The 19714-nt window shown below is 35.8% G+C and overlaps 1 protein-coding gene across 1 annotated transcript in view; it reads right to left on the reverse strand.

Moving 5' to 3' along the window:
* The window catches only part of PDE1A (phosphodiesterase 1A), a 367894-nt gene that overhangs the window by 99323 nt on the left and 248857 nt on the right, over nt 1-19714 (reverse strand). Inside the window, exons 3-6 of the mRNA XM_036746309.1 lie at nt 9772-9954; nt 5546-5612; nt 3672-3788; nt 2092-2232 (exon numbers count right to left, since the gene is read on the reverse strand). Of these exons, the coding sequence (XP_036602204.1) occupies nt 2092-2232; nt 3672-3788; nt 5546-5612; nt 9772-9954 (508 nt within the window). The remainder of the gene's footprint in view (nt 1-2091; nt 2233-3671; nt 3789-5545; nt 5613-9771; nt 9955-19714) is intronic.

Genomic DNA, 19714 nt, shown 5'->3' on the forward strand with positions numbered 1-19714 from the left:
AATAAGCTAGCTCTCTCTGTCAGAGAAAGAGAGAGAGAGAGAGAGAGAGAGAGAGAGAGAGAGAGAGAGAGACACACAGAGACACAGAAACAGAGAGACAGAGACAGAGAGACAGAGACAGAGACAAAGAGAGACAGATGGGGTGGGGGGAGAAAGGCAGACAGAGAGGGAAAGAGAAGGGGAGAGACAGGAAGAGAAGGGGAGAGGAAGAGAGAGAAGAATGAATTCAGGCTTCTTGCTGGATATTTCTATGTGATATTACTTACTAGTTGCTCCTTTGGTCCATAGAATGACACTGTGGTTGGACCAGGCCTCTTTTGTTTCTTTAGGGCTTGCTGATTTTCTTTTTCTTTGATAATCAACATTAACTACAGAAGGATTCTAGCCCTTTACAACCCAGTAGGAACAAGAAACATGATAATTAGGTCATCAGGGAAATGTAAAATAAGTGGGACAACAAAGAAGAAGCCATAAATGCCAAATCCAAAGGAATTAACAAGAACAGAAAAAAGACAAGTTAAACTGAATGAGAGGATAGGGGAACAGAATAAGGGAAGGAAAGCCAAAAATCAAGAACCATGAAGAGAGAAATAAACAAAGCTTGATCGTGGTGGAGACAAGATGTCACACGACAGAGAATGCTGCTATACCTTTTAGAAAGTATCCTAGAGGATTGTGAGGGGTACATCTAAGCTTGCATATAAAAGAAATAACATGTGGGAACCATGAAATATAGCAACAGGAACAAGACTTGGGACTGAGCACCTGGAATAACAATTACATCTTGCTTCATCTTATGAAGAGAAAGCATCTTTTTGGTCAGGAAAAACCTTGGGTCCCAGAGGTCAAGTTTGGGCAACTCCAACCAAACTGAAAAGGCTTTAGAAATTGGCCCAGTGACTGTCATATGAAGATCACCTCTCCTCTAATTAGGTGTCTCCCATGCACACATCAAAAAATTTAAAATCTCACAATATTTCTTGAGAGATACAATGAGCATAAGTTAATTTAAAGACTCTTTGGTTATCAATATGAACTGAAGCAGGAAACAAGGAGATGCACAATCACCAAAGGTGTTTGGCCACTGTCAGGAAAGTTGTTCAGTGAAGATTTTAAATGGAACGTGTTAGATGATGAGATTTGTTATGTCTCCTTGGGTGAGGATGACATTGTGCTCATTATATTAAGGCTCAGTACAGTTCAGGTCCTCCTAAGGGAGATCCCTTATCACTCAAAGAAGTTCAACCTAGCTATTCAAATGGGAACAAGACCCACAATAGTGCAGGACCTCCTAAACAGAATCCATCACTACTAGAAAGAGTTCATCCTAGCTTTTCAAATGAGAACAATTAAGCCCATCAAGAATACCCATTGTACAGATTATGACTTTATATAAGGCAACACCTAGAGCTTGTCCATCAGTATGTTTTTCTTAGATGGGAGGAACAGAGAGCAGGAGTTAGAATTGGACAGGAGGAAAGTGGGTTGGCTTGAGTTTGTAATTCATATGGTATTCTTAATGACCTCCAGCTTCTCCCTGAAACAAATACCCATATTTTAAGCATTAATATTCTCCTGGCAAATAACATATGAGTCATAGAATAGCACAGTGTCACCCAAAGGATGATAGAGAGGTGTGTGGTAGGTATGAGTAGGTTGCAACATATTGCCAACGAAGAATTTGCAGAAGAAATAAAAGAATGTCATCTGATATATGTAGGTAATGATGTTTTATTGTTTTGTTTTGTTTTTGCTGAATACCTTTGAAAAACATACTAGAAGATAAAAGTTGTTCACTAGTCTCCATTTTTCAAAATATATAGTTAATATGTTCTGATTCTCTCTTGGCTATCTTCTTTTATAAAGTTAAAATACCTATATATTTTGCATAAATTTCAGAATATAAACAAGTAGCAACAGAAAGTCTAAAATAATGGTTACGTCCTATTCATAATGAGATAGTGGACTTCTATTAAAATCCTCTCTTTTATTAAAGCAATAGGTGAAGCTTAGATACTTTTTTTCTAAAGGGGGTGATCGCATCAATAGGCTTAACCTAGTTCTCTAAGATACAAAGACAAGATTCCTTACCATGATACCTGTATGAAGCAATATGTAATGCACAGTTTGAGTGACATCTGCTGCATGAACCAAATTATGATATGGATTTTTGTACTTGCTGTAACCAACTTCTAAGGCTTCCGCAAAGGAAATTAGACAAGGAACAGGAATCTGTGGAAAGCAATGATTATTCATTATGTTTCTAACAAAATTGCTGCACAAAATTAACATGAGTAAAACAGTGTTCAAATGAAATAAACTAGTATATTTGGTTATGCTCATGGTTAATAATATAGCTGCAACAGACTCCCAGGTCAAACTCTAGTCCCCAACTTTGTTATATCTTTTAGCATCATTAACAAGTGTTTTCTGACAGAAAATTATCAGCTCTAAAAGGCATGACTCAGTTGAGACATCTGTGAATTGAAAGGATTGAGTGTCTAAGAGCTCTTCCAGGTTTAAAATTCTATTATATTTTATATATTAATAACTAAAGTTATTGATTGTAGTCTGTGAATTAAATCTAGAGCTGTAATTAGCCTCAAGGCACCAAAACTCACAGAGTACAAAAATTTTAACTTGTGTAATTCTTCGGCAGTTAGCAAGCCAATTTGTTAACTAATTTACTCTGCTGCTCGATTGTTCATTATAATTATTTTGGGGCGTTATTGTCATACCCTAAAACTCTAAGGTAAGTTGAAGTCACCGTCCATGCTACTGGTTCTGAGCGTATTTTGCACTGATTTCCCAGGATGCCAGAATTGCTAGTTATGATTCTGATGCCCCAAAGGCACAAGTTGATTGTAAATCTCTCCTATGTAATTTTGAGACAAGATATTACAAAAGAGATATATCTGTCTCGAATGCCCCCAGTATTGTATCCTTAAGAAATGGTCTCAGGCTCAGATTCAATCTAGCTCAGATAGAATCTGGCCCACTTGTGAAAACAGGTGTCACAAAGGGTGGAATTTCTTAAGACAACCCATTATGATGAATCCCTGATAAACTTTGTCTTTTCCCTTGAAAAAAGAAAAGAAATGGTCTCAGATTTCTTTTAGAAGCATCCATCAGGTTGATCAGGACCAATGGAAAGTGTAACGGACTTCCAGTCGAGAAGATCTGTGTTCAAATCTTGCCTCAGTCACTTACTGGACACATAATTCTGATCAGATCAGTTTATCTCAGATTCAGTTTCCTCATCTTTAAAATGGGGATAGTAATAGTACCTATATCACAGAGCTGTTGTGAGATCCAAATTACACACACATGCACACGCATGCACGCACATACACAGGTATATACGTATCTATATGTATGTATATATCACTTTGCAAACTTTAAAACATTACATAAATGGGATTTATTATAATAGTTATTATAGAAAGTGAATAGATATATTGATATAATGAATTCTAAGGGAGCACGGAAGTGTGTAAAGCAATGATATCAGTGAACGGTGTACCTACTCACAAATATGCACATATTTTCTCACTCCCTCCTACCGAGTGTTATGTTAATAAACCCTAAAAGAGACTTATGTAATGATATATTCGGTCCTTTTTATTCATATATTAACTCATTAATTTTTCTCATCATCTAATGTTTCTGACCTTGAAGCGGCTGATCAGGTCATATCTGGTGAACAGTTCATATATCATAAACTTCAGACTGTGTTCTCCACTTGCATCATTTAGGGCGAATACATCAAATGACCATTTATCTACATCCTGTAGAAAGAAAAGTGGATATGTTTTAGTTTTTGATGCCATCTAATTCTCTTTCTCTCTGTCAGTGATTTTAGGTAAGAAATAGGCAACACGTGGACTGCAGACAGGACTCCATCAAGCAGCTAGGTGGCACAATGGATAGAGTGCTGGATATAGTATCGAGGGCCTGAGTTCAAATCCCGCCTTAGATATTGACTAGCTGTGTAATCCTAGATAAGTCACTTAGCCTCTACCTGCCTCAGAGATAATAATAGAACCTACCTCTGAGGATTGTTTTGAGGATAAAATATGATGATATTTTTAAGGCACTTTGCAAATTTCAAAGCACTATGTAAGGGCCAGTCAGTTAATTTGCGAGGGGTCTGAGAAAAGTATTTTAACAGAGAAAGGTATTTAACATATACTAAGGACAAATCTTGATGGGGCAAAGAACATCAGGGAAGAGGAAGATGAGAAACTTTTGGGAGTCTTTCCCTGAGTTAGGGTATCCCTTTCCCCTACATTGTCTCCAACTTAATTGATTAACTTGAAGACCTCACCATCCAAATGGATTTATTCTTCCATTTTGATTTTGTTCAGTATAGCCTCCATCACTATGGAGAATATCTTTGGAGATCATACATTTCCCTGTTTAATGTTTTGATTAATATCGATAAACAAAGAATCACCCCCCCCCACCAAAATCCTCTACGTGTTGGCAGCTTCTACCCACAATAAAATATGCCCTTGAGGAAGGCTGTTGCCATTCCACAGGATCACAGATAGAGAGATAGAAGGGACTTCAGATGTCTTGTAGCCCAGCATACTAATTTTATATTTGAGTAAAATAAGGTCCAGACTAGTTAAATGGCTTGCCCACCATCAAATGAGTAGTAAGGTAGTAGTAGCAAAGGCAAGATTTGGGTCAAATAGAGCACTTTTTCTTTTGCTCCATGCTGTCTCCATTTTTAAATGCATGTGTTGAATCTCATGGGTGAATTTCAATTTTAAGATTTCTCTCTACCTTTGAGATAAAAGGCTTTACATCCTGTTAAAGAACATTGGGTATCAAGGAACAGTAGTGGAAGTGTTTTGGGAGGTATAGTGCCTTCCAGATATCCCTGGGACTAGAATTCCCACAAGTAACTAATTCAGTTAGTTGGATTATGTGAGAAAAAAAATCTCACATTTTCTCCAAAAGTCAGCAAATCTCCTAAAGAAATGTCATTGGGGATGAATACCTAGCCAAAAAACAAGTTGTCCCAGTAAGAACCTTGGGAGTACCACAGAAGGTGGAGTTAGTGAGAACAAATGAACCAATGAACCCTCTTTGCCAACCTCCATTCAGAAAATCTAACTGTAGGGATCAGATCAACTTTATTTCATGATGAAGTCATAACAGAGAAGATTTTCCTCTATAATTACTTTATTCTTACCTTCTCTTTCTCATAGTACTTATAGTTTCTCATAGTACTAAAAAACTCATCTCAAAGCAAAACCAAGTCGATTTATTCTTTACGTATATCCAAGTATACACTTGGTTGAATTTGATCACACCTAAAGCTACTTTATGCAAATTCTTAAATAAAAAGGGAAAATTGTCATTATGTAGGCTCTAGTGATCAACTTTTCACTCTGTCTACTAGGTTCTGATTTGGAGTGGGATATCTAAATTTTTGTGCACTTCTAAAATTGACATACACTCCAGCATGTCCATATTCCAAAAACTCTTGTTATTTTTGACAGTTAACTTATTTAAAAATTTGGAAAGTTCTCACCTTTAATGTTACGATGACACCTGCTGGGTAAGCCAGACCAGATATGCTGGAACTCCGTCTGTACATCCTAAAAAGACAAACAGACAGTTATTGAGTGACAGTCTCCATGTAGTTCCTTAAATCTGGAGGAAAATTTCTTTTTGTTTAGTTTACTTTTTATCATTCATTATGTTCTCTCTTCTTCTACCAAAGTCCTACCTCAATGTCTTAATATAGTTTGCCAGTAACCCTGGATCCTTGAAAACTTTGCCAGCAGAGGGCACATTCTAAGCCATTCTACCATTTTCTATTTTAATTGATTTTTTAAAAATAGGTCAAGTTCAAATAGTCATAATTGCCTACTCTTGTGTTTTCTCCATCTGGACTTTTTCATTCAATTTAGTATTCATTTTTGGTCTTTGTAATAATATCCAAGGGGTTGTCTGCATAAGTAGCCAAGTCAGAAATCTTTTCACATAATTAACTAGCATCCTTTGTGATGTTATTCAGTGCTTGCCATACCTAAAACCTTCTGATCGACTCTAGGTTTGAGGAAGCTATTCATGTTATATGGGCATGAGATTTCTGAATAGTCTACAAGCCTTCATTTCTTAATTTTGAATCCTTTCAAACATACATTTTTTTGCAATTTTTCCTAGTGCCTACAATGTCATTGAAAATCACCAACTATCAAAATCGTGCTGATGTCTTAATAAACCTTCTCTGCTTCTTCATTCCTTGCAATAGATGTTGACATAAACACTTAAAATATCTTTGTAAGTCTTTTTGAGCATGTACAAAATGAATACTGAAAGTGGAGATGATTAAGTATAGCATAATATGATATTTCTTTATGCTATTGTGTGCTATTTCTTTATTCTATATGATAGAAAACAATTCTGCCAACTTCTTCATTTGCCTAGGGAGAACTTGTGAGCTGTCTCTTTAATAAGCTGTAACTTCTATATGTCTTCTCGCTTAGTTTATAGGGAGAATATTGGTAACAATGAGGTTCAGTTCCTCTAATTGTTTATCAATGAATTGGAAATCAGATAAAAAATTCACACTTAGAATAGCAACAATTAAATTAATAGTTACAGATGTCTGTGTCAACATAGAGTACAAATTCTGGTCATAATGAGTTATAAAGGTATTCCTGAGATCTTTTTTTTAAAGCCATAGGAAATCCTCTAGAACATTATTGGGTGGATCTTCTGTGAAGGATATATAGAAAGCTATGGCTGAACTGTGGTACAAAGGTGAGAAGAGGTGGTGGGCTCGCAACTTTCCTTGGTAAAAGAAGTGCCAATGAATGAAACCTCAGCACCATCAAAGTTTGTAGGTAAATTCTCTTTTTGTGTCTATAGATGTCACATATTATTAATATGGTTTTTAAATGGGCAGGTTGATCAGAATCTTTGACATTCCGCGAGAAGAGCAAGTTGCTTGGAATTCATGACATCTCCATTCCGACTTCAAACCAATGAATGATAGAAAGCTTAGTATATGATAGGCCCTGTCTTCTGATACAAAGTTCTTTATGCCATTTGAGCTCAGCATTCAAAGTTTGTTCTGCTAGATGAATGTTTTTTTTTTCCTTATTTCTGAGCAACAGATATATTTGTTATAGAAGGTGAATATAATAGGAAAGGTGAATATAATAGTGTGTTAAATGTTAAATGGAGATATTGAACTAGAAAGGAGAAGGAAACATTTCTCTAGTTGGCACTATTTAATATCACTAGAAATTATCTCATAAAACATACCTAAAGAATTTAAACCTTGAATACACTAGTTAATGTAGGCTCCTCAACTAAAAAAAGATTTAACTCCCTTACTGTACTAGTCTATTAATTTCTTGTAGCCTTTTCCTTGATACATTTTGGTAATTAGTTTGGCTACCAAAAATATCTGTAATTGGCAGCACAAAACACAGTATGCAGAAACACATGCATACTAAGCATATACAACATATTCTACAAAAATCTTTTTAATTTCTTTCCTCATGATGGAAAATATGTTGCAGTGTTATCCTAACTTATATCTCTGTATATATTTCTAAATTCTGCAATGTTTTCTGAAGACACAAAAAATGGATAAAAGGATAGTGTCCTTCAGAGAAAAACAGTATAATAATAATATTCTCATGGCCTTTTCTCAGTGTTATTTAGGGCTCACATCAATTTCAAATTAAACAGAAAAAGGTAGTTGGCACAACTTTTCCTAGTTTTAGGAATATTTTTGAAAGAAAAATCTAATAGGAATAATCTATTCTTTTGTCATTGCAATGATCCTCCAACATTGCAACCATTTCCCCTTTCAAATTTTTACTAGTTTAGCCTTAGAATCATTAAAGAAAATATCAGTGGCATTCTAGCATCTACCTCCCAGTCATTACAAGGACAAAATGAGATAATATTTACAAAGTATTTTGCAAACCTTAAAGTGCTACATAAAAGCTATATATATAATTATTATTATTATTATTATTATTGCACTCTCAAAAGAGAGTCAGCCACAAAGCCAGGAAGATTTGGGAAGTTCTTTCTCTGACAATTACTGACTGTGTGATCCTGGGCAAGTTACTCAACCTCTCAGTGTTTGTCTTGACAACTCTAAGACTGTAAGTTGTAGAGACTATGCCTAATTGCATTGGTAAAGTTGTTTCCTTCCTGGGAGTTACTTTTGTCAATGAAATCACAAGTGAAAGGCTGATGAAGGCCAGGGTTATATAACAAATAGGATGAGAGTGTGGCTCACTTCTAGTTTAGTCACTGTAATCAATTTTGAAACAGACCAAGTAAATTAGAAAGCCATTAAGTGGCTAATATGTTGGCTGGAGGTAAGTACAAAGGAGACACCAAAGGAAGAAAGAGAAAACTAGGATTTTAAAGCAAAAATAATGGCTCCAGAATATTAGAGAGAACAATGACAATTACAGAGCATTCTTCTCATAGCCACCTTTCACTCTCATTCTCATTCTGAAGACTGAAATAGAAGCCAAGTAGCCTTACCTACATAAAGAAAATATTCGAAATTTAAGTTTTCAATACAAGTAAAGGTAGACCATGACAGAATCAGAAAACATTAATAGGGGTCATCATTTAATGCTAAAGTCATCTTGGGAGGGAAAATCATCATCCTGAGCCAGTCTGCAAATTTCATTTTCCTATCTAAATTTCATCTATGGTGGGGGGTTGTTCTTTTTCAGGAAAGAGAATCTTCATTATTTTGTAATATAAGGAACTGACAAAACTTACTCTAGATCATGTAATCCATACTTAGCCAGTATTACCTCCAGTAGTCTTCACTCCAGAAAGCCTGATTCAGTTCCAAATTGTCTGTGCTTAATTAAGGAGCAAAATGACTGACATTAAGACTGGTATCAGAAATGCTCTGTTTTTCACATCTCAGAATTAACTGAGTGCTTTGCCTTTGTGATTCCAGGAAGTTCTCAGATCTGACCTGCTTCACTGACACTGACGCTGACACTGACACTGACGCTGACACTGAAGATGTGATAAAACATCTTCAAAAGCAGATTTCTCCTCCCCCTTCCCGACTGCTACCCACCCTCCTTTCCCCCAGACAAATGAAATCAACAAGCACTATTAGGTTAAAAAATGAGAGATTTTCCTAGGTGGTTGATAGACAATAAATCTTTAGTTCTTAAACGATCACAGTCATTTGCGGTGTGGGAATCAAGTCATTCAGAAGAATCAGCTCTCATCAAATGCTACATTTTCACCAAAGATGTGCTAACAAAAAAAAAATGTTTTAAGTACCATTAAGTATTGTCAGTCGACTTACAATCAATGGAATTTTGCATTTATTTGTTGAAAAGGTCCTTTAAACCTTTTCTTAGTATAAAAAAGTCAAAATAAAAAAAAACTAGCAAGATTCATTTTCATAACATATTGTACAGGATAACTACCACGTAGCTTGATGAGACTGGGTATCTGATTACTAAACCACGGATTCACAGAATGTTAGAATCATATTGCCAACCCATGCTTAAAGAAAATTTCCCTATATTCTATGACAAACAACCAACCGGCTTTTTTTAAAGCCTTCTTGTGAGGAAGATCCCACTGCCTCTACACAGACAGTCCATTTACTACCACTAGGTATATTTATAATCCAGTTTAAGGTCTGCTGTTTTTATTTTCATCAATACTACTTTTTACTTTCATCAATATTTGGAATTTGTAACTATTCACTTTTGCAATGACAGAGTTTACACCCACCTGTCCACAAAAATTCCAGCTTGGACAGCATGTACAATGCTACGAAACTTTGGCTTCTCTTCAGGTTTCCTCTTTGTCATCCCCATTTTCCGTGTGAAGGTAGAAGCCAACCAATCCCGAACTTCTGATGGGACTGAATCAATCTGGATGTCAGAGAGCTCATCTTCGGTATCCAACAGTTTTCTAGAAAAATGTAGACAGGCTAAATTGAGAAGATATTCTAAGCATAGATTTTTGCCTTTACTTTTATTAAAATATGCAAGTCAAATATTTTAAAAGGTGGAGAGAGTACAAAAGAGGCTATTATGCATTTGACAGTCTTAGGTGCTATAAATTTTAAGAAAACTAAAATTCTATCCAAGATTTTAGAGAATTTAGGAACTTTAAGATATTTTAATAATAACACACCCTCCACTGCTTTAATTTTTAAACTTACCACAGATGGAAAAAAAAGTCCATCTTGATTAGCCATAGTAATAGAGTAGGGCAATGAGGCATAAATAATTCTTTTGGTGGTTAAGAAATAAAATAAATAGATAAAACTAATTTATTTCATTTGATTTAGTGATGGATTTCCTTATTTCTATGTGAATTTTAGCAGACTGATTTTCTAGATGTCGTAATAATAAACACCAAAATAAAACCTTGCTATGAAAACATAAATTGGAGAAAACTGAGAAGCTGATAAGTTTCTTCATTTTGTCAACTCCTACTTTATCTCTTCAGCTGCTGTGCAATACAGAAATACTCTCTCCCTTTCTAAACACATTCAGTAAATGGGTTCTTCATCTGGTGCAATGAACCACTTGGAGTTTGATGATTTATTTAGATAAATACTTTAATAAAAATTTACTTGATTTCTAGGTTAAAAAAAACACTCCACAAGAAGGTAAACAAGCCACAAAGAGGGAAAAGCAGCCCGTGGCTGAAGGAAAGGGTGGAGAGGATGGGATTCTATGAGGCTTTAGAAGCATGCTGCTCAATCCGTGGAGTAATCTTCACATACCCCTTGCCCAAAGGGCCCATAGCTAGGTTTCAAGTCAATAGGCCTGGGGAACAAAGTTAATTTAAATTGACTTGGCTCTACTTCACAGTGTCCTGTCACAATAGCCCCGAGTATTTGTGTGTGTGTGTGTGTGTGTGTGTCTGTGTCTGTGTCTGTGTGTGTATTTGTTAATTTGTTAGACTGTATCATATTATGTCTAGGTGGTGCAGTGGATAGAGTAACAGGCCTGGAGTCAGGAAGACTCATCTTCCTGAGTTCAAATCTGTTCTCAAATACTTACTAGTTGTGTGACCTTGGGTAAGTCACTTAACCCCGTTTGCCTCAGTTTCCTCATCTGTAAAATGAGCTGGGGAAGGGAATGGCAAACCACTACAGTATCTTTGCTGAGAAAACCCCAGATGGGGCCATGAACAGTCGGACATGATGAAAAAACCACACATCTATAATTTGGGCAGCTAGGGCCACAAATTTCTGGTTCACGCCATATCAAGCTTCCTCTGGGAAAACTGGCAAAGTCAGCAGGATCTTGTACAAATGGCCTTGGTTTGGAAAAAAAATGGAGGTGTGTGAGGATGAAACTCAAACTTCCTTGAGTCTAGATCGCAGCATTGTGGCCCATGACCAAATAATGATATTAGTAACAGCAACAATATTTGTACAATGCTTAAATGATTGCAAAAAACTTTACAAATATTAACTCATTTTATCCTCAAGATAACTGTGGGAGGTAAACATCATTGTAATCTCCATTTTACAGATGGTAAAATTGAGGCACAATGAGAGTTTAAGTGATTTACCCATGGGTCACATAGCTATTAAGTGTCTCACAGAAGATATGAACTCAAATCTTCCTGAATCTATGGAGCTCCAATACACCTTCCACTGCACCACACAGTGCCTATGCGTGCATATGCATGGTTTGCATTTTCTCTGGGGAATATATGGATATTTATATAATCACAAAATCACAAGCTAAAACTAAAGACTTTCTTTCATCTACTCTAATGTCTTCATTTTATAGCTAGGCAAAGCCGAGGTCACTCTCGTCTCACAATCTATGATCCCAATGTTCTGGGTCTGAAACCCAGAAAGACAACAAAACAATGTTCTCAAGGTTATATTGCTAGTAAGTGGTAAAGATAGTAGAAGAAACTGGGCTATCTTCTTAATACACCTTCCCCTGCTCTCCCTCCCTCACATCCTTGCCATATATGTATGGGTTTGTGTTATTGGAAAGGGCTATGAAGTCACTGCATTGTTCTGCATTTGGAAGTCTTTCTAGATGATTGGGTTTATTTAAGGAGAAGAGAGATCATTAAACACAGAAACTAATAATGGGTGTCCTCTCTGCTGAACTTTGTCAATGGGAATGGGGACTGTGGAAAAGTAAGGAAGAGGTGAAGCTGTTCCAGATCTATAAATAACCTACTCATGGATCATGTTGAGCTAACAGGATTAACCACTGACTGTAGTGATGATTTCTGTATGTTTGTTTTTAAAGAACTAAGCAAAAGAGAGCAGGATGAAACACGCAGAGCATGGACTTGGTGTTAGAACATCCCGGGATCAAAATGGGACTTTTGTCACTGGGTGACAATGAACACACCATTTAATGTCTCTGAGTCTCAAGTTAGTTTAAAACATCACATTATACATGAACTGCAGCCTGCAACAGTAAAGATAATTTCTGGAGCAATGAAATGACAGGTCCTTAATGTGCGAACATGAACAAAATAACGCTATAGCAAGGAAAATCATGGATTAGAAAATATAAGTGGGCGAGCAATTTTTAGCACCCAGGGTTTCATGAACACTTCAAATAAGTATGATTATATATATATGATAACTTGTAACCACTATACAAATTATATATGTATGGATGTATATGTATATATGTGTGGATGTATATACATACACACACATTTTCTATATATATGTGAACATATATATAATACATGTATGTATGTAACATGTGAAAAGTGCTTTGCAAACCTTAAATCTCTCTATATAAATGCTGGCTATTATTATTATTTTATATGACTTAACCATTTCATAGATCAAATTGTAGATTCCTTCATTCAAAAATGGTTTAGTGCCTACTGCTCTAGGTACAAAGTTTAGATAATGCACAGTCTGTGATGGTGTGGGATAAAATGTTAGCCTAGTAGAGCGATAAGACAGAAGCACAGCTAACTCCCCAAAATTCTGTGAACTCAATGTGGTGTAACAAGTACAATAGTTAATAGGTAAAACAAAACAAAACCCAAAAACCCCTAAATGCTATGGTTTAGGATTTAAAGGGAAAGGAATTCGAAAAGCTCTTGGGCTTGTAGATTCTTTTTTTTTTTGTCAAGGAAAAAGACAAAGTTTATTAAAGATTTGCCATATTGGGTTGTCTTAAGAAATCTCACCATTTGTGATGCTTGTTTTCACAAGCGGGCCACATTCAATCTACTGAGCTAGGTTGAATCTGAGCACCTTCATGGAGGCAAGATGAGACTTATATACAGAAAGATTGTGGGAGGAACTGAGTCAAGTAGTCTGGGGTGACTAGAGGAGGAGTTTAGGGAGGGTCTTGAGGAGGAGTCTAAGGAGGATCTTGATGGGTCTGGGGTGACTAGAGGTCAAGACTCCAGGAAACAAGAGAACGGAATTTTGTTGGGATTAAGGGTGGGAAGCAGCTGGACAATAGAGGGCTATGCTAGGTAGAGATTTGGGCCTAGATAATGAAAGGCCTGTGGCCTCAGGGGAAGGCCAGATCTAGTGGGAAGATTCAAGGAGAGTTCAAGGGGGTTTCCAGAGATTGTACTCCATCAGGTTCAAGGGAGTTCCCAGAGACTGTACCCTCATCATTCCCCCCTCAAATGAATGGGACCCAAATTCTTTTGGGGTCAGGGACAAAGGTCTTAGCTTCTGAAACTGCTTCCTGTTGGCAAGGGGTGTAATGCAGTCCCTGCCTCAATGGGTCCAGTTCAAGGGGTACATAGTCTGAGCAGTCATCTGGAAGTTGTAGGCTTGGAGCCTGGAGGAAACAAACCTGGCAAGGAGGTTAAGCAAACAAAGGCCAAACAGACAGTATATTAGTATAAAGGACAATTTCCCTGGTGTAGAAGACAATTTTCCTGGAGGGAATTAAAGATGCCTATTTCATACCTAGCTCTCCTAATCACCTGTTCTACATATTACACTGCTTTAAGGTTCAGGAGTGTGTGGCATACCTGAGGAATTAGGTCAGGGGTATCTAAGAGCAAGGCTTGATATTTGGTGAGCCTGTGGCTAGCCAGCCACCAGTGGCTCCCTGCTTCTAGAATTCTCTGAACTTGATGGGGAGTCAGAGCTTCAAGGGCTGGTCCACTAGAGAATTAGAAGCTTCCTCAACTAGAGTAGCTGTAGCAGCCATGGAGTCTAATTGTTTTGAAAAACAGGCAACTGGCTTGGGGTCAGGTCCTAAGGATTGAATTAGGATTCCCAAAGCCTATCCTCTCCTTTCAGGGCTTGTAGATTGTTAACCTTTTAGTGGACAATTCCCTTGTTAATGCACCAGAGTGGCAGCTAGGTGGCGCCATAGTGCATAGAGTACCAGGCCTGAAGTCAGGCAGCCTCATCTTTCTGAGTTCAAATCTAGATGGAGTCAAACATTTACTAACTGTGCGCCTCTGGGAAAATCACTTAAACCTGTTTGCCTCAGTTTCTTCATTTGTAAAATGAGCTGGATAAAGAAATAGCAAACCACCCCAGTATCTTTGCCAAGAAAATCCCAAAGAGGGTCACAAAGAATCAGACACAAATGAAACAACTGAACAGCACCACAAAATGCCTCAGGTTAATAACAAAACTATTTCAGGCATATTTTAGCCTTTGACCTTTAGGTTCCATTCTTTTTTAGCACTTAACTTTACACAGTGTGAGGCCTGAGGAAAAAAAGAGAGCAAATAATATGCTCAAGAACAAAAAAGGAGGGTATTAACTGCAGCAGACTACACTAAAATATCCTGGACAACTCACCAACCCACCTTTAGAACAGGGCCTGGGTACTCTACATGGGGTAGATAACAAGGATCTGGTTCCAGAGGAAGGAATGTTATAGGTTAATCAGATAATATGCAAATTAATAGATCTGTATAACTATTTTATGTTTTACTGAGCTGCCATTTTTCCATTTAATGTGTGGGGGGCAGTCAAAAGGCCTATAGCTTCTATTTTATTATATAAACACAGATGCATTCATCAAATGTTTTCTTTATTTCAAAACATTTAAAATACACTAGTCAAATCACAATGATGCAGTGGCAATGAATAGTCGTAACATTTTACTAAAAGGTATACTGGCAGAGATCAAACTAGAAAAAAGTGATATAATGGTACAGAAGTATTGACAAATGAGAAATGCTAATACTTACTTTAAGGCATCTCTAGTTTCCTTGTGGGTCGCAGCCTTGAGTAATTGCGATTTTGAAATATCCAATGGTATCCTAACCCTGTTTTTCTTTGCCTTTCTCTTGGCCATTTTGCACCAGATTTCATAGCACTTTGGAGCATGACATTAAACTATTTAAGATGAACAATTTCACTACTATTAAGTGTATCCTATTTTTACTATCGCTTATGCAGATCTGAGAACAGAAAAAAAAACCAATTCTACAAGGGCACAGACACAGTTCATTGTGGTGTAATACTTGTGAGGTCATTGTGTTCTAAAGACTCTTAATCATACTTGTAGTCTGAGCTTCATCCAGGTAATACTGGAAATGTAACTGATTACCAAAGGCTTATGTGATTTTGGCACTTTTTAAAAAACATTAATTTATTTTTAGTTTTCAACATTCACTTCAATAAGCTTTTGAGTTTGATATTTTCTCTGCCCCCCTCTCTGCCTTCCTCCTGCAGGCTGCATACAATCTGATATAGGCTCTATATATACATTCTTATTAAGCATATTTTCACATTAGTCATGTTGTATAGAAGAGTTTGAACAAATGGGAGGAAACACGAGAAAGAAAGAAAAAAACTAAACAAACAAACAACAACAAAAAAAAACAACAGAGCAAATAGTATGCTTCGATCTGCCTTCAGACTCCATAGTTCTTTCTTTGGATGTGGATGGCAATTTCCATCATGAGTCTTTTGGAATTGTTTTAGGTCCTTGCATTGCTGAGAACAGCTAAGTCTATCAAAGTTAGTCATTGCACAATGTGGCTGTTACTGTGTACAATGTTCTCCTGTTCTGCTCACTTCACTCAGCATCAGTTAATATAAGTCTTTCCATGTTTTTTTTTTTTTCTGAAGTCCACCTGCTCATCATTTCTTATAGCACAACAGTATTCCATTATATTCATATACCACAACTTGTTCAGCCATTCTCCAATTGATGGGCATCCTCTCAATGTCCAGTTCTGGGTCACCACTAAATGGGCTGCTATAAATATTTTTGTACATTTGGGTCCTTTTCTGTTTTTTATGATCTCTTTGGGATGCAGCCCTAGAAGTGGTATTGCTGGGTCAAAGGGTAGGCACATTTTTATAGCCCTTTGGCCATAGTTCCAAATTGCTCTCCAGAATGGCTGGATCAGTTCACAACTCCACCAATAATGCATTAGTGTTCCAATTTTCCCACATCTTCTCCAGCATTTATCATTTTCCTGTTTTGTCATATTAACCAACCTGATAGGTGTGATGTGGTACCTCAGACTTGTTTTGATTTGCATTTCTCTGATCAATAGTGCTTTAGAACATTTTTTCATATGACTATCAATAGCTTTAATTTCTTCATCTGAAAACTGCCTGTTCATATCCTTTGACCATTTATCAACTGGGGAATGACTTGCATTCTTAAGAATTTGACTCAGTACTCTATATATTTTAGAAATGAGGTCTTTATCAGAGACACTGGTTGTAAAAATTATTTCCCAGTTTTCTGCTTCCTTTCTAATCTTGGTTGCATTGGCTTTGTTTGTGCAAAAACTTTTCAGTTTAATGTAATCAATATGATCCATTTTGCATTTCATAATGTTCTCTATCTCTTGTTTGGTCATAAATTCTTCCATTTTCCATAAATCTGACAGGTAAAATATTCCTTCCTCTCCAAATTTGCTTATAGTATAAGACTTTATATCTAAATTGTATACCCATTTTGACTTTATTTTGGTATATGGTTTAAGATGTTGGTCTATGACCAGTATCTTTCATAGTATTTTCCAGTTTTCCCAGTAGTTTTTGTTAAATAGTGAGTTCTTGTCCCCAAAGATGGGGTCTTTGGATTTATCAAACAGTAGATTACTATAGTAATTAACTGCTGTGTCTTGTGTACCTAACCTACTCCACTGATCCACCACTCTATTTCTTAGCCAGTACCAAGTAGTTTTGATGATTGCTGCTTTATAATACAGTTTAAGATCTGATATGGCTAGGCCACTTTCCCTAGCATTTTTTTTCATTAATTCCCTTGAAATTTTGGACCTTTGTTCTTCCAGATGAATTTTGTTATTTTTTTATAGCTCTAAAAAAATAAATTTTTGGTAGTTTGATTGGTATGGCACCGAATAAATAAATTAATTTAGGTAGAATTGTCATTTTTATTATATTAGTTCAGCTTACCAATGAGCAATTGATGTTTTTCCAATTATTTAGATCTGACTTTATTTGTATGAAAAGTATTTTGTAATTGTATTCATATAATTCCTGGGTTTGTTTTAGCAGGTAGACTCCCAAATATTTTATAATGTCTACAGTGACTTTAAATGGTATTTCTCTATCTCTGGCTGCTGGACTTTGTTAGTAATATATTGAAATGCCTATGATTTAGGTGGGTTTATTTTACATCCTGCAACTTTGCTGAAGTTGTTTATTATTTCAACTAGTTTTTTACTTGATTCTCTCAGTACATTATCATATCACCTGCAAAGAGTGATAAATTAGTTTCTTCTTTTCCTATTCTAATTCCTTCAATTTCTTTTTCTTCTCTTATTGTTAAAGCTAACATTTCTAGCACCATATTGAATAACAGTGGTGATAATGGACATCCTTGTTTCACCCCCAATCTTATTGAAAATCCTTCTAGCTTATCCCCATTACATATAATGCTTTATATGGTTTTAGGCAGATACTATTTATCATTTTAAGGAAGGCTCCATTTATTCCTATGCTGTCTAGTGTTTTTAATTAGAATGGATGTTGTATTTTGTCAAGTTTTTTTTCTCCATCTATTGAGACAATCATATGGATTCTGTTAGTTTTGTTGTTTATATGATCAATTATGCTGATAGCTTTCCTAATATTGAACCAGCCCTACATTCCTGGTATATATCCTACCTGGTTATAGTGTATTGTTCTCATGATAAGTTGCTGTAATCTTTTGGCTAATATTTTATTTAAAATTTTTGTAGCTATATTCATTAGGGAAATTGGTCTATATTTTTCTTTCTCTGTTTTGACTCTTCCTGGTTTAGGTATCAGCACCACATTTGTATCATAGAAAGAATTTTGTAGGACTCTTTCTTCACCAATTTTCCCAAATAGTCTATATAGTATTGGAACTAATTGTTTTTTAAATGTTTGATAGAATTCGCTTGTAAATCCATCTGGCCCTGGAGATTTTTTTCTTAGGGAGTTCATTGATGGCTTGTTCAATTTATTTTTCTGAGATGGGATTATTTAATTATTTTACATCCTCTTCTGTTAATCTGGGCAATTTATATTTTTGTTAATATTCATCGATTTCATTAAGATTGTAAAATTTATGGGCATACAGTTGGGCAAAATAGCTCCTAACTATTGTTTTAATTTCCTCTTCATGAGTGGTGAGTTTACCCTTTTCATTTTTGATACTGACAATTTGGTTTTCTTCTTCCTTTTTTTAATCTAATTAGCTAAAGCTTTATCAATTTTATTATATTTTTTCATAAAACCAGCTCTTAGTTTTATTTATTAGTTCAATAGTTTTCTTAATTTCAATGTTATTTATCTCTCCTTTGGTTTTCACTATATCTACTTAGGTAATTAATTGAGGATTTTTAATTTGTTCTTTTTCTAGCTTTATTAGTTGCATGCCCAATTCATTGATCTCCTTTTTATCTATTTTATTCATGTAAGCATCGAGAGATATGAAACTTCCTCTAAAATCACTTTGGATGCATCCTATAAGTTTTGGTATATTGTCTCATTATTGTCATTCTCTTGCATGAAGTTATTGATTGTTTCTATAATTTGTTGTTTGACCCACTCATTCTTTAGGATTAGATTATTTAGTGTCCAATTAACTTTTAGTCAATCTTTCCATGGCCCTTTATTACATATAATTTTTATTTCATCAAGGTCTGAAAAGGATGCATTTAATATTTCTTCATTGGATTGTAAGGTTTTTATGCTCTAGTACATGGTCAATTTTTGTGTAGGTGCCATGTACCACTAAGAAAAATGTATATTCCTTTTTATCCCTGTTCACCTTTCTCCAGAGATCTATCATATCTAACTTTTCTAAAATTCTATTCACCTCCTTAACTTCTTTCTTGTTTATTTTGTGGTTAGATTTATCTAGTTCAGAGAAGTGGAGTTTGAGGCCCCCACTAGTATAGTTTTGCTGTCTATTTCTTCCTGTAGCTCTATTAACTTTTCCTCCAAGAACTTGGATGCTAAACCACTTGCTGTATATATGTTTAGTAATGATATTACTTCATTGTCTATGGTGCCTTTTAGCAGGATACAGTTTCCTTATCTCTTTTAATTAAATCTATTTTTGTTTTTGCTTTCTCTGAGATTAAGATTGCAATCCCTGCTTTTTTTTTTTTACTTCAGCTGAAACACAATATATTCTACTCCAGCCTTTTACCTTTACCCTGTGTGTATATCCCCCTGTTTCAAATGTGGTTTTTGTAAACAACATATTGTAGGATTTTGGTTTTTAATCCATTTTGTTATCTGCTTCCATTTTATGAGAGAGTT

This window comes from Trichosurus vulpecula, chromosome 2 (genome assembly GCF_011100635.1).
Source record: "Trichosurus vulpecula isolate mTriVul1 chromosome 2, mTriVul1.pri, whole genome shotgun sequence".
Classification (NCBI taxonomy): Eukaryota; Metazoa; Chordata; class Mammalia; order Diprotodontia; family Phalangeridae; genus Trichosurus; species Trichosurus vulpecula.